This window comes from Diadema antillarum, unplaced genomic scaffold (assembly GCF_040938485.1).
Source record: "Diadema antillarum isolate AM-2024a unplaced genomic scaffold, OU_Dant_1.0 seq00000905_RagTag, whole genome shotgun sequence".
Taxonomy (NCBI): domain Eukaryota; kingdom Metazoa; phylum Echinodermata; class Echinoidea; order Diadematoida; family Diadematidae; genus Diadema; species Diadema antillarum.
Genome location: NW_027271763.1, coordinates 79,038 through 94,837, shown reverse-complemented (window position 1 = coordinate 94,837; position 15,800 = coordinate 79,038). Strand labels below are relative to the sequence as shown.

The 15,800-nt window shown below is 38.0% G+C and overlaps 1 protein-coding gene across 1 annotated transcript in view; it reads right to left on the bottom strand.

Annotated features, from left to right (window-relative positions):
- The window catches only part of LOC139741112 (BAR/IMD domain-containing adapter protein 2-like), a 115,278-nt gene that overhangs the window by 52,722 nt on the left and 46,756 nt on the right, over positions 1–15,800 (bottom strand). Inside the window, exons 4-5 of the mRNA XM_071651701.1 lie at positions 8,893–8,954; positions 5,113–5,229 (exon numbers count right to left, since the gene is read on the bottom strand). Of these exons, the coding sequence (XP_071507802.1) occupies positions 5,113–5,229; positions 8,893–8,954 (179 nt within the window). The remainder of the gene's footprint in view (positions 1–5,112; positions 5,230–8,892; positions 8,955–15,800) is intronic.

The window sequence follows — 15,800 nt, the reverse complement described above, 5'->3', positions numbered from 1 at the left end:
TTGCCTACCCATGAAATGACATGTACAACTCATCAGCTTTCAATATATGTAAAGAAAATGGGGGGTCACCGTCCATCCTGACGAGTAAAATCGGATTTAAAATTGGCAGTTTTTTGGCATAGTTGCACTGTATATCGCCATTGACGCGCGCGCGGAATTTCAACTTTGACGGCCCCGTATGACGTCATATTGAGTCGGATTGACTTGAAACGTGGTATAAATATTCCTTGACATTTCAGACATGCGATCAAAGTGAAAAAACTGGAAATTTCAATTGCATATGAGCTGTGCGTGCGTATATGCGCGCGCGCGTACGCGTCCGTCCGATTTTTTCAATTTTTCAAAAAATGCTCCAAATGGTCTGAAACGTGTGCAAAAAAATTTTGAGCTCGATTGGAGCATACAAATATTTCAACGCGCGCGTACGCGCACGTTTTAAGAGAAAATATGAATTTTGAGAACATGAGTAGAATGCGCATAACTTTAAATATATGTGACGTAAATTTCATTGAAAAATTCTATTTCATTAATGAGATATGATTGAGAATGTGTTTTCATATAATGACGTCATAGTGACGTCACGGTCGACTGATCACAATGATACATTAGATTTGCCGTCTTTGGGACATGATGCATACATGATATAATTTTGAAATTGACAGGCAGCGGACTTTCTGAGCTAACCTCTGCACAACTTTTGAGGAGAAATAAAGAAGAAGAAGAAAAACAAAGAATCCGTACAGATACAGAAGGTGATCCGAGAGGATACTCGGATCACCTAAAAATCCCCACAGAAGCTCAGCATCTTGAAATTTCAGGAAAAAGCATACTTTTCATGACAGACTACATATTTTCTTTAGAATAGTTTTACTTGGAGAAAAGTATACTGAATACTAAATAAAAAACAACAAAAAAACCAATGTATTGTTGGCAGCTCTATACTGTAATATTCTACATACAATGTACATGTGTGCTGATGGGTCACCAATTATACTTCAAAGGCCATTAGTCTTGGATGGTACAAGAAGAGGATGCAATGCATTCAAATCAGTGTCCTGCAGACATAATCTTTGCTTTTGTTCTGAAAGGGCAAACTAGATTTAAACATTTTGCCACTTGTCGAGTCTCAACTGATACTGTTATAAGACTTTCAAGTACCTACGTACTTCATTGTTTTTCTCAGTCCTCCCCTCCTGCCTTGCATCCATCACAACATACACTCACACACCACAAACAAACAGACAGCAGCACATTATACTGTAAAACGAGGAATGTTCGCGTGCATTTTACTTTCGCGAATTTCGCGAGCGCCAAGATTCGCGAAATTAAAATGCACGCAAAATATCTTATCTACACTATATGCATTGAACGCAAGTGGCTATTCGCGAAAATTTCTTGCCACGAAAAAGGCCGTGGGCTCCAATTCGCGAAAATTTCGTGCCGCGAATATATCATGTTTTACAGTATACAACTGCATCAAATTATGCAGATTTCTTTTCATTCTTCACACTATTTAGTGTCCTTCTCATAATTCCATCTTTGAATACAGTATCTCAAAGTGACAATCTATCTCTTATTGGGACATCTACAGCATTTTACAGGCTGTGTTTGATCAACTAACCCGTTGTTAAGGACGGACTGATTTTGCTACAACACGCATTTCCCATAGACACCTGCCCAAGTATGCCGGTACTCAGGACTCGTTCTCGCTAGTTTAAGGTCAGAGGTCTTTAAAGAATGGGGGAGAGAGACTGTACGGAAAGAGGGGGAGAAATTGGTGAAAAAGTGGGAAAATCCCACATACTGTATAAATACCATCACAGATTTTATTTGTCTATAATCTGAGGTATTCTTTGTGTTGCAATCTAGAATACATACTAGTAGAAAGAGATAAAGAATTTGATGGAATAAATACCATCTCACTTTCAGTCTACTCTGTAGTTTATTACAACTGTGATCTGGCCTTTCTCTCCCATTCCCGGCCCAGTCCCAAATCATTGCTGATTATCATTGGGTGCTGCACGTAGACTTCCCCCCGCAGACCTTCTGCCATGTTAAAGGTCCAGTTTACCTTTGGGAGCAGTGATTTTAAAAATGTTCAAGGTATCACATTTGATGCATATGTGTAGGTCTGTTGTATTACAAAACATCCTACCATATAAAATTTTCGCAATAAAGCCTAAAATATAAGGAGATATCAGTGTTTCTCTCAATAAACCGTAACTGTAGATGGTTTAATCTGGAAACATTTTTATCGTAACTATTGTTCGCATTTTGTGAATTTAACAACACTTTAACATCAAGTATTGTACGGATTCACAATTTTACAGTGGTTGTTTCTATCCCTAACTCACATTTAAGAACTATCTAACAGCACTAATGCTGGGTTTTTGTTTCTTCTGCAAATTAAATCATGCCTTTAAATCTTGGGCACATCGATACTTGATGCATCACAGACATACACACCACAAAGTGAAATTGCCTGTGCTGATAACAACGAAATCTGAAGATTCTTTGCAGAAACAGATGTGATTACAGCGTATGTTACGAGTCGTTTCCTATTTATGTGTATGCTCACACCATATATTGTAGTTGCTGTAGATCAGGAGCAACCTCCGATACATATTGCATCGAAATGCATAACTTGCTATTCTTTGAAATCTACCGCTCCATTCTGTATCCATTTAGGTAAACAGATCATATTTAAACACACAAACACACAAAAAGTGAGTTTAAAAAGCACGTCATGCAAACAGAAAAGTTCAGAGAACAAGTATTTAGCCCAAACTTGGTCGATTACAGAGGGGCTTTCTAACTCTGAATGACAAAGGCAAACATATTTGCCTTGCATATTCCCACTATATGATCAAAATATTGTAATCAAACAGCGTAATCAGCCCTATAAAATACCAATAAACATGCAGTTGCTTGCAATTAAAAAATATGGAAATGAAGAATGCCACATCCTTGACAGAAAGATCAGTTTGCTCTGAAACAGCACTTTTTTTGTAACTTTAAACCAGTGACCTGATGATACCTTCAAAATCACATCATCAATCCATGTATGTTTTTGATAAAAGAGTTCAAATATTTTAGGCCAAGGTAAACATTACAATTATAATGACAAAGTGAGGTCTGTCTCTTCAGGTGAGCAAAATTTATCACTTCCTGAATCAACTGGTAGAAAACAAAAATGAAAGTTGATGCCCAAAAACAAACCATAACTTTTAGTAATCATGCTTTTATGAATTAATGTAACTATGTAGTTTATTCATTACAGTCCTGTGTACAACTCATCATTTCAATTCATTTTTGATGAGGATGATTTTTATTGCAACTTCAATATTAAATACTTTAAAACATGTAAACAAGCAACATGAGGTTTACCAGTCACTCAACGAAGTATCGAAAGTTTTTACAATTGGTATTTTTCTTGTGTCCTTTCCCCATCTCCCCCTCCACTCCACAAAAAAAGAAGAAAAAGGAGAAGAAATAAAAATAACTAGAAATGTCGCTATGGCGACTGGTATGCCTCCGCCATAATGCATGATTCTCCTAATAGGTCTAGATAGTACATGTGGACAATGTGTGAGTACATTTTCTCAAAATTGGCAAAATAATAAAATGACAAGTATGTCATGAATGTGTTGAATGTTCACCTTCCTTGACCTACGTTTAATTGGATGAATAGGAGAGCATGTATTTGGGATTTATTAAGGACTTTAACTTGACTTCGACCCATTCATACGTTAAATGCATTGAGTAATTTTCAACAAAGTGCAATTTCTGTATTGAATAGTAAATTGTTGCCATTTTCATCTGGCCTTTGACCCTAAAGTTCATAAGATAATCACTGTCAGGCAGAACATGCATAAATATGTAGTATGTTTCAAGATAACTTGAGCCACTTCCGAGATATGGAGGAAAAATTTGGTTCAGCACTTTCACTAGATCTTTGACCTTTTGACCTTTCAGGCAAAAACAAAAGAAAAAAACTTTCAGAGAATCTCTATTAGGTTATACATGCATACACCAAGTGTAAAAAAATTCCTGCTGGCATTGCGTAAACATGAGGGAAATAGTAAAATTTTGAAGTATTGCCCTTGACCTTTGACCCCATGAACCCTAAATTCTCTAGATAATCACTGCCAGTCAGTACATACTATGTTCCATGAAGATACCTTGAACAATTTCCAAGGTACAGAGAAAAAGGTGAAGTTTTAATATTTTTACTTGACCTTTTGACCTTTGACCTTTGACCTCATGACCCAAACTTTCACCAGAAAATCTTAATTGGGTAATACATGTATACACTAAGTTACAAGAAAATATCTTCAGGCATTGCATAGATATGGAGGAAATAGTGAAATTTTATGTATTTGACCTTGACCTTTTGACCTTTAACCTTTGACCTCGTGACCCAAACTTTCACCAGAGAATCTTAATCGGGTAATACATGTATACACTAAGTTTCAAGAAAATATCTTCAGGCATTGCATAGATATGGTGGAAATAGTGAAATTTTATGTATTTGACCTTGACCTTTTGACCTTTGACCTTGAGCACGTGCACCCAAAAGTTGATAGGCACAAGTTCACCCCCTAATACACATACATGCCAAGTTTCATTAAGATACCTCAAAAGGTTTTGATAGTTACCCTGTCCACAAAAATCATTACAGACGGACGGAAGGACGGACGGACGGACGGAAGGACGGACGGACGGACAACCCGAAAACATAATGCCTCCGGCACCACTTCGTGGCGGAGGCATAAAAATCACAGGCTCATCTGTGGCCATAATGCTTCAATAAGTTCATCAAACTGTTTATCAAAACAGATATCTAAACTAGCCCTCGGCCATGGGGCAAGTGGCCTCTTAAAGGCCCTACTTAACCAAAGGTACACACTTATGGATTTTCATATTTATGAGTGCAAGAAGGCAGGACACTGGTCTTTACTGAATGCTGGCTACTTCCACACCCACCATGACCTACAACATATTGTACAAACATGATCTGTCATAAACCTGTGACCCTTCATACCTATGACCGCTGACCCTGTACATCTATGACCTATGACTTATGACCTTTTACATTGTACATGCACCCACCTCTGCTTTTGTCTTGTTCTCTGACAGATATGTTTTCTGGACTTGTAAGATGTTCTTCCACTCCTGTTCCAGCTTGCCCTCCAGGGGGTGCAGTAGCTCTTTCCTCAGGGCGTGGACCTGGGGTTGAGATGCACAATGACAGTACACAAATGTTAAAGGGGATGGCTAGTATTTAACTGAGCAGTGTGAATCAGTGGGAATGCTGGAGGATGATTGTTCCAATCCTTGTGGGATTCATTTAAGAGTACATTATACATCTATTGTTGTGTGAAAATTATTTGCTTCAGAATGGTCTCATATTCAAGTAATGTGCAGTTTAATGTTTCCAGGTTAGCGTGCCTGGTCAGTGACGGGGCATTAATCTGCACATTACTTGAATATGAGACCGTTCTGAAGCACATAATTTTCACACAACAGTGCATAGATAATGTACTCTTAAATGAATCCCACAAGGATTGGAACAATCATCCCTCAGCATTCCCACTGATTCCCACTGATCGGTTACTATGATAGCCATCCCCTTTAAGAAAGCATTTGGTTATCAGAGTTTGAGAATCAGAAGAATATTAACACACCACAAGCTACACGTAGTCTACATCTGTACATCCACTGGCTTCTCAATGATGCAATATCAAACACAGCTACTAATACTTATTTCATTGTGGATACTATCTAGTAGGCCCTGTGCATTTTAGGGTTTCATAATGTCATCAGTAGGCCATCCAGACTCAGAATTTGATATTCTACTCAGCAAATGCTGCTACAGATATTTAAAGGAGGACACACATTTCATGAATTTCCTGTGTTTTTCATAAAGTCTATTTCTCTTTACCTGTATTAGTCCACAGACAATACTCTTCAGTTACAGCCCCCAACCTCAGACAGTCCTCCCAGTCCTGGCTACAATGGGGGAATACAATTTTACTGTATGGTACTTTCCTAACCCTCACATTTTTTTTAAACCTACTGATTGGAAACGACAACATTTCTAATGGCAATCTTTCAATATCATAGGGCATGTGCACCCCATCTAAAAATCATGATTTTGAACACTCAAAGGCCCTAGAGCCAACTTTATGATGACTGCAGAATGCCCTATCAGCACATAAAGATTCAAGAATTTTTATTCCCTCCCCCCATAATGCTTCAAACCAATGGAGAACTACATAGCAGCAGAGAGAAAAGTGGTTATCAAGATCAGTTTCCTGGTTTCACTTTATGACAAACTCGTTCGTCAGTTGTGCAGGTACACTGTACTATAAAATGTAGCTTTATACGCAGAAAAATGTGAGCTACAGTGGTATGTGTAGTTGGCAAAATTCATGTGGAAAACCACATCGGGCATTCCAAACATCATGATAACAAAGCCAGACTATCACGGCAGCAAAATGAAAGCCACCTGTCTACGGAAAAGATCCAAAATGTGCTTTCCTGTGGTTTGAATAGGAAGCATGGAATAAACACAGCTTTTCCGAGCTATCTGTGTTTTCCACATAATGTATTTACCAGACATTGATAAAACAAAAGCTTCCATAATCAAACTCATTGGTTACTAAAAACCATGGAGGTCTTGTACCTCCATGCTAAAACTGGGCTTACAGTACACTATGTGTAATTCCATAACAAGTAGATATACCAGCATGATAGTGTGACCATACATTAATATGGACGATCACAATATCAGGTTCAGAACAATGATTGGACCAAAAGTTTATGGCAAATTACCAATTATTTAGGATTAACAACAAAATATCTGGCAAGTTTGTGTAACAATTATTTCTGCTTCTTCACCCAGCATGCTATTAAAGGACAAGTTCACCTTCATAAACATAAGGATTGAGAGAATGCAACAATAATAGTAGAACACATCAGTGAAAGTTTGAGGAAAATTGGACAATCGATGCAAAAGTTATGAATTTTTAAAATTTTTGTGTTGGAACCACTGGATGAGGAGACTACTACAGCTTGTGAGTCATATGCGTACAACAGTATAAAGAAAATGTAAAAGAAAATTTAACATATTTTCACTTTTTTTCGCATAATAAAAGAGCACTTGACTTGCCTCTTTCTAAAGGCGGGGGGAATAATATTACCCATAACATTTGTCGGTAACGAGTCAGGGGGATGTGTACTTTTTTCAAAAGATGGAATTTTGTGAAATTCTCTTTATATTTTCCTTATATTGTTGTACGCATGTGACATCTAAGTTATACATACACTGCAGTAGTCTTCTCATCCAGCGGTTACTGCACAAAAACTTAAAAAATTCATAACTTTTGAATGGATTGTCTGATTTTCCTCAAACTTTCACTGATGTGTTCTACTAATATTGCTACATTCTCTCAATCCTTATGTTTATGAAGGTGAACTTGTCCTTTAAAGGTATTGTTTACCATTGGGAGCAGTGACTAAAAAAAAAAAATATGCGAGATATCACATCTGATGCATATTAATACAAAGTAATGTGTTGGTCAGTTGTATCACAAAACATCCTACCATATAAAAATTTCACAATAAAGCCTAAAATATAAGGAGATATCATTATTTTTTCTCAATAAAGCACAACTCTATAGATGGTTTATTCTAGAAATAATTTTATCAAACTACTGTTCACATTTTGTATATTTAACAATGATAAACATTGATTATACTGATTACATTTTTTTTTTTACATTGGTTGTTTCTATCCTCAACTCACATTTTATAGTTATTTTGAAGCACTAAAGCTGGGTTTTGTTTCATCTGCAAATGGTAAATAATGCCTTATAAAGGGGGCAAGCTTCACAAGTTCTCTTTTGGACATGGATTCAAGGAGAAAGGACCTCAAGAGGAGATCTATTTTTCCCTGAAGTCAGTGGAATCAACCTATCATGTGGTGGAAATATGAAGAAAAACTCAGACAACTATCAAGGTTTTGACAGCTATACAATATTAGTCTGTTATCTGTTTAATGACATTAAACTGCAACTTCTATTTTCAGCAAAAGCTTGAAACATCACATGCATATTTTTTTTCTTTGCTTCACATAAAACAACCCTAATACCACACTATGTCATGTCATTAATATGCTAAATGATAAATCATATCAAAATATTGCACTGGCACTAGGCGACTTCAGGAGAGGATTTTGTATAGTGTCTTCCTAATTCATGAAAAAAACAACAACACAATAGTAAGTTTTGTTTTCTTGAAAAAATGGGTCTGTCATGTCATGCTACATCACAATTTATACATCAGTCCATGATGTTTAATAGAAGTGTTATAGTCTAATGAACGCAACTTTTCTTTTTTTTTAACAGGAATAGCAGTCCAATAGAACATGATGTTAGCAGATATTAAAAGTGTTTAGTCTAATGAATGCAACTTTTCTTTTCTTCAAATAGGTCAACTGTGCCTAAAACTTCACTGGCTTGGTGTTTGGAGTTCACCAACTTTGTGAGAAATAGCTCCCTCTTTATGGCCTATTCTCTCTTTAACCCGTTGAGGACGGTTTGATTTTGCTACAACACGCATTTCCCATAGACGCTTGCCCGAGTTTACTCGGGACTCGTCCTCAACGGGTTAAGCCAAAAGTACACAGTCAGAGCATCTTCGGCAATAAGCACCTAGGATCAGCTATACTACACAACAAAAGAAGATGCTGATACCATACAGTTGCCATACAATATTACATAAAGAATGTTTTGAAAGCAAGCAGTACATGTGAGGTAACAAAGAACAATGCAGACAGTCTTATGGCACTGTCTAAAGACATGCAATGTAACAATGACTCTCACTTACTGTTATTTCTCTCTCGGTTTCAATCTGTCTGAAAGTTTCAGCTATTTGCAGTAACGACTGACCTGCATATAAAATGAATCAGAATTACAAGATTATAAGAACAAAGGAAAGAACGAACAATTACCCATAATTTACTGATATTAACAAGATTTATGAATCCATATGTATGAATCATAAATCATGTAACAGCTTTGACACAAAACATATCTTTATGACCTTAAAGGGGAATTTACCCCCATATATGAATGGATATAATACATTGTAGGAATGCAGGAATATTTGGAGTAACACATCAATGAAGGAAAAATCACTATTATCCAAATTAGTTTAAAAATGATGAATCTCTACAGTTTTGGTTTAAAAGTCCATGTGCCATTCTCACTGTGTAAGAAGGCCACAGCAATATGTGACGTCATAGTATGGGAATGATAATTTCATATTTTCATTCTTCTAGCATGATAAAAGAGCACTTGACTTAACCACTTTCTGAAGGCAGGGGGAATGATATTTTGCCCCCAGTATTATGTTTTGAAATGAATGCATTTTTATTTTTGTTTTATTCTATTCATTTATTTATTTATTTATTTATTTATTTATTCATTTATTTATTTATTTTTTTTTTTTTAAATTTTTATTTATTTATTTTTTATTTTTTATTTATTTATTCATTTATTTTTTTTTTTTAAATTTTTTTTATAAATTTTTATTTATTTATTTATTTATTTTTTATTTATTTATTTATTTATTTTATTTTATTTTATTTTTTTTTTTTTTGGGGGGGGGGGTCCAATCTATCTCATAACTCAAAGTGAAAATGAGGCCAACTACACTCTCCATATCTTTCAGCATTCCTGGTCAGGTATGCACTATAAAGAGTACTAAGTACTTGAAATCCAATGTCAACATGTGACTACTGCTTTGTACTGCATTGAGACTGTTGGCCCATTTGAGGACAAGCTGATTTTGCTTTAACACAATCATGTTTTCCAAAAGACACCTGCTTGAGTATACTCAGGACTAGTCTTCAACAGGTTAAAGGCATGGTATAGTTTTGGTTGGGATGGGGCTTCATGCTTCCACCTTTTTTTTGTGTGTGTGAGATACATTGTAATGAGAAACCTCTTATGAAATATGAAAGTGCATGCAATTCTAAGAGGGTTTCAAAGATGATTTGATGAAAATTGGTTTTGAAATGGCCGAGATATCATAAACAAAGGAGTCCTCATAAAAGGGGGGACCTACCTTTTATTAGGATCACTTTGTTTTACTTTGTTTTTGGATATCTTAGCCATTTAAAAACTGATTTTATCACATAATGTAAACTCTGAATTTGTCGTAGAATTGTATGCTCTGTAGCATTTCCTCGTAGAATTGTATGCTCTGTAGCATTTCATAAGTGATATTTTAGTATCTCGCAAAAAGTTAAAAGCTCAATCCTCATCTCAACCAATACTATGCCATCCCTTTAAGGAATAAAAAAAAAATCACTGACTCAGGGAAGGGAAGACCCCTGGATGCTAACCACAAATGTCATCTCTTTTCATGTCCACTGACTTGCCACTATGAGTCAGTTTGTTACCACATACATCATATCCAGTGCTGGTTAATACACCAGTTTTATCATCCTATACAAGTGAACGGGGCACACAGTCATGTACTCTGCACTCCCGCATGTTTACAAATCGGAATGTCATGTTATCTCTATATATGACACCAGCATAAAGTCAACCCATTGTCTATCCATACGTTTGAACACTTCATATCGAGAGCTCCCCACTCTCCAAACTATAGTGAAGTCCAAATTTCACAAATATCATTTTCTTTCAGGACGTCAAAAGGGAACTTGACCTAGGTCCTTCAGAAGGCATGTTGAACAATTATTGTTTGCCTGAACAATCAAATGTATCTCAGTAACCTGTCAAGGGGGTGTGTACTTTTCCACAGAAAAAAAAAAGACAAATTTCCAGATTGGTTTTTCTCTTTAAGTATCATTGGACTGCTCTGATCTCTGAAAACTGTCACGCATAGAAGTAAATTTCTTCTTCTTTTTTTTTAAAGGAAAGAACCTGTGAAGAGAGAACTGTGCCAACACCAGACATTAATATGAACACTTAAAACAGACTAAGGCCTTAAAGCCACTGTTTACCATCGAGTGCAGCGATTGAAAAAAATTTCAAGTTATCACATTTGATGCATATTATGTATAGTTCAGTTTATCACAAAACTACCTACCATATAAAAAATTTTGCAATAGAGGCACAAATATGAGATATCACTAATTTTCTCAATAATCCATAACTGTAGACAGTTTATTACAGAAACAATTGCAACAAAACTATTGTTTACATTTTGTATACGGAACAATATTTAAGATTGATTACACTGATTAACATTTCGTACAATGGTTGTTTCTACCCCTACCTCACATTTTAGAACTATTTTGAAGCACTAAAGCTGTTTTTTTTTCTTCCTGCAAATACTAAATAGTGGCCTCCAGTGCAGCAAGTTTCAAGCAAACCCAAACTTTGAAAGCTTATAGCTTTAATGGGATGCCACCTTGAACCAAGTACCCTTCCATGATCATGGTATGTAAAGGAGAGACTTCTATGACAGAATTTGACACTGACAGTGTATTGCCTAGCTAATTATGAAGTAAATTAGTCAAAGATTTGTTACTGTTGTCAGTCACTATTTCATCATGCATTTTAGCTGTTGCCTTTTTTTTTTACAGAAAGAAAGCAATTTTTATAGTGATTTGAATGATAGGAAATGATATAATATATCATCATCAACAGTCCTGTACAATTCTTTGAACTGGTGGGGGAGTTGTTTCCTGGACTGTAACTCTAAAGCGCAATAGACATCGTATAGAGAGTGGTCATTGGTAGGAAAACTAGAAGGGTTTAAACAAGAGTGTTAACTTTTCTGCTTTTGCTAGCTGTTGCACACTTTTAAGCTATGTACCAAGTTGAAGAAGGGGAAAAGTCACACTACAAGCCTCTAGGGAATCTAGAATTTTAAGATGATAAAGGCAAGATAATTCAGTATTTGCATATAATTGCTTGATTTATGCTAATGTTTAAAAAGTTTGAGCATCTTTTTCTTCCTGACACCCAAAAATATCTGCTTTGAACAAATTCTCTTTCATTTTTATCACACTACTCTGGACTGCAGTATTCACTCAGCGAGCCATACTGCACAGCACCACAATTGATCCATGTCTTGGAAGATATGGCATAATACTACGACTTGTTATGCTTGTTCTCTAATTTGATATTATAAAAATGAAACCAAAGTATTAAGTTTTAGTTACACTTCCCTTTACAGACTGTCAGGCTTTTTTGAGGGAAAGACATCTACACAGAAGTACAGCTGTATACATGAATTATACAATATGTAACAAATACACACATGTATGGACACTGACATACACACATGCACACATTTACACAAACACAAACAAATTGTTAATTTACTGTCCTTTGGTGGACCTAGTGTCCACTGTGTGTGTGTGTGTATGTGTGTGTGTGTGTGTGTGTGTGTGTGTGTGTGTGTGTGTGTGTGTGTGTGTGTGTGTGTGTGTGTGTGTTGTAATTAGTTTTAATAATACTTTGAAAAATAGACCTAAAGGTCAATCACTGCTAGAAAAGGATCATGGACCTCATTTATGGATTTTTAACTCATTGTATTGTATAATGCCGTCACTTTTCCGACAATCCTCTTGACCCTTACAAACATGATCTCATTTTTGAATCATATTTGTAATATACACGATTCCTCAAGATCAATGATATTCTGCTGTAGGCCTAAATGTGGATCCATTCCACATGCACATGAATATGATACCCAGGACGTACAGCACCTTTGAAAAATTGGATTAATTTCAAATGCACTTTGATACCATCCATATTCAGTGGCTAGCTGGGAAGTCAGGTTGGGGGTTGTTTGCCGCTGCATACATAATAAACCATGGTTGTATTCCTTGGCATTGGATGCATTTTACAAGCATAAAATGCACCACTACAAACACAAGATTTTAAACGCCCTCTTATAATATCATAATGACTAGGACCTGGGGAATTCTTGTTTGTTATTCTCATCAGTACCCTGTAAAATGATATATACATTCCTTTTGTCGGTACCAAAAGTGAGAATGCTGACTGCAAGGCAAAAGCGGATGCCAGGTTAATATAAGCACTGATAAAATACCTTTTGCACATGGACTACACTCAGGCAAGCATTTCAGCACATCAAAATTGCACATTGAATTCTGATCAAATTGCAGGAAATCAAGTGTTTGCCCACTTCCTGCTTTAATAGGAAGCAGGCCAGCAGGAATGCAGTGGAGAAGGCTGGAGGGATGTAGCTTGATAAGATGAAATAGACCTGGAAGGATTCATTACTCAACACTCCAACTACAATCTTCTTTGGAAAAAGAACAGAACCATACACTTGCAGTCTAACCTGCCAACCCATCAACCTGCACGAAGGCTGAAGATATGCACATGTACACAAGCTTGTATGTCACATCATCCCATGATGTAATTGATCCATTATATTAGGAACATATTTCCTGGTTATAATGGATCAATATGATATTATATGCGGCATATCGATATACTGTGCGTCCTTCAAAGTATATTGCCTGTAATGTATATAACTTGCAATAATTGCGGTAAACAAATACACTTCAATTCAGACATCGCTCTTGTGCATGGGGGCCATGGCGCCACTCTGGTCTAACCCTTCTTCGCGTACTTCCCATCTCGTCTGGCACATTTTGTTTGAGTTTGAACCATTTTAATAGAAACTTTTTACTCATAAAAAGTCCCTGTCCTTTGCTCTAACTTACTGGTCCAGCTAAACCCCAAAATCTGATCCCTACAATTTGATGAAATGCATGAGATCAGGGTCTGGTTTAAAGGGCTTTTACAAATATTCTATTGACTGTTCTTGTGAGAGGTGAAGTCTTAAAGGGTATGATCACATACCCTCATGCAGACAACCATTAAATGGGTCATTAGGCTTCTAACAAGTGGAAGGCAATTATGTGGCAAAATACACTAGTGTAGGTCCCAAGGTTAAAGCAACATGAACATCCTTTGAGCAAAGTATCCTTCTCAAGAGGATTAAGGTAATGTCATTTCCTACATCATTAGAAAGACATTTAAAGCCACACAGTAGTTTCAGTAGTGATACACACACACTGGTAAAGTTCTCAAACAAACTTTAGTGCTTGCAACAGCTAAACATGCCATTCCCATGTATTTTGGACATTGTCAAATATCTAAAAACCGAATATGCTACACTTTCTGGCAGAGTATATTCAAGAATTGCAGCACAGAGATAGGCATGTGGGACTACCATGTATTTACAACAAACATTCATATCAGTGTTGTAAGAACTACACATGTACATTATAAGATAGCTAAGAACCCGTTCTATTCAAGAAATAGACTTTCTACATTAGTCTAAAAAATTAGACTGATTTTGCTAAAAACAGGTGCTCAAAAAATGGGAAAAACAGTCTACAAATGATCAAAATTTTAAATGTTAATCTGAAATTGTGGTGCAAGGTTTGGCATAAACAATTTGGAATTAACAAACCTGTCCTTCATTCTTTTCAGAATTGCATCAGTCATAGCTGGATATGTCAATGTTGGTCTTCTGCCAAACCTGCTGAGCTGGCAAGGTTCGGCTTTTGACGAACCTGCCGAGTTGCCCAGGTTCGGCTTTTGACGAACCTGTCGAGCTGGCAAGGTTCGGCTTTTGACGAACCTGCCGAGCTGTCCAGGTTCGGCTTTTGACGAACCTGCCAAGCTGGCAAGGTTCGGCTTTTGACAAACCTGCCGAGCTGCCCAGGTTCGGCTTTTGACGAACCTGCCGAGCTGACAAGGTTCGGCTTTTGACGAACCTGCCGAGCTGGCAAGGTTTGGCTTTTGACGAACCTGCCGGGCTGCCCAGGTTCGGCTTTTGACGAACCTGCCGAGCTGCCCAGGTTTGGCTTTTGACGAACCTGTCGAGCTGGCAAGGTTCGGCTTTTGACGAACCTGTCGAGCTGGCAAGGTTCGGCTTTTGACGAACCTGCCGAGCTGTCCAGGTTCGGCTTTTGACGAACCTGCCGAGCTGGCAAGGTTCGGCTTTTGACGAACCTGCCGGGCTGCCCAGGTTCGGCTTTTGACGAACCTGCCGGGCTGCCCAGGTTCGGCTTTTGACGAACCTGCCGAGCTGCCCAGGTTCAGCTTTTGACGAACCTGTCGAGCTGGCAAGGTTCGGCTTTTGACGAACCTGCCGAGCTGTCCAGGTTCAGCTTTTGACAAACCTGCCGAGCTGGCAAGGTTCGGCTTTTGACGAACCTGCCAAGCTGCCCAGGTTCGGCTTTTGACGAACCTGCCGAGCTGACAAGGTTCGGCTTTTGACGAACCAGCCGAGCTGGCAAGGTTTGGCTTTTGACGAACCTGCCGGGCTGCCCAGGTTCGGCTTTTGACGAACCTGCCCAGCTGCCCAGGTTCGGCTTTTGACGAACCTGCCGGGCTGCCAAGGTTCGGCTTTTGACGAACCTGCCAGGCTGGCAAGGTTCGGCTTTTGACGAACCTGCCGAGTTGGCAAGATTCGGCTTTTGACAAACCTGCCCAGCTGCCCAGGTACGGCTCTTGACGAACCTGGCGAGCTGCCAAGGTACGGCTCTTGACGAACCTGGCGAGCTGCCAAGGTTCGGCTCTTGACGAACCTACCGAGCTGCCAAGGTTCGGCTCTGGACGAAAGTGCCCAGCTGCCCAGGTTCGGCTTTTAACGAACCTGCATAGCTGCCCAGGTTCGGCTTTTGACGAACCTGCCGGGCTGCCAAGGTTCGGCTTTTGACAAACCTGCCGGGCTGCCAAGGTTCGGCTTTTGACAAACCTGCAGAG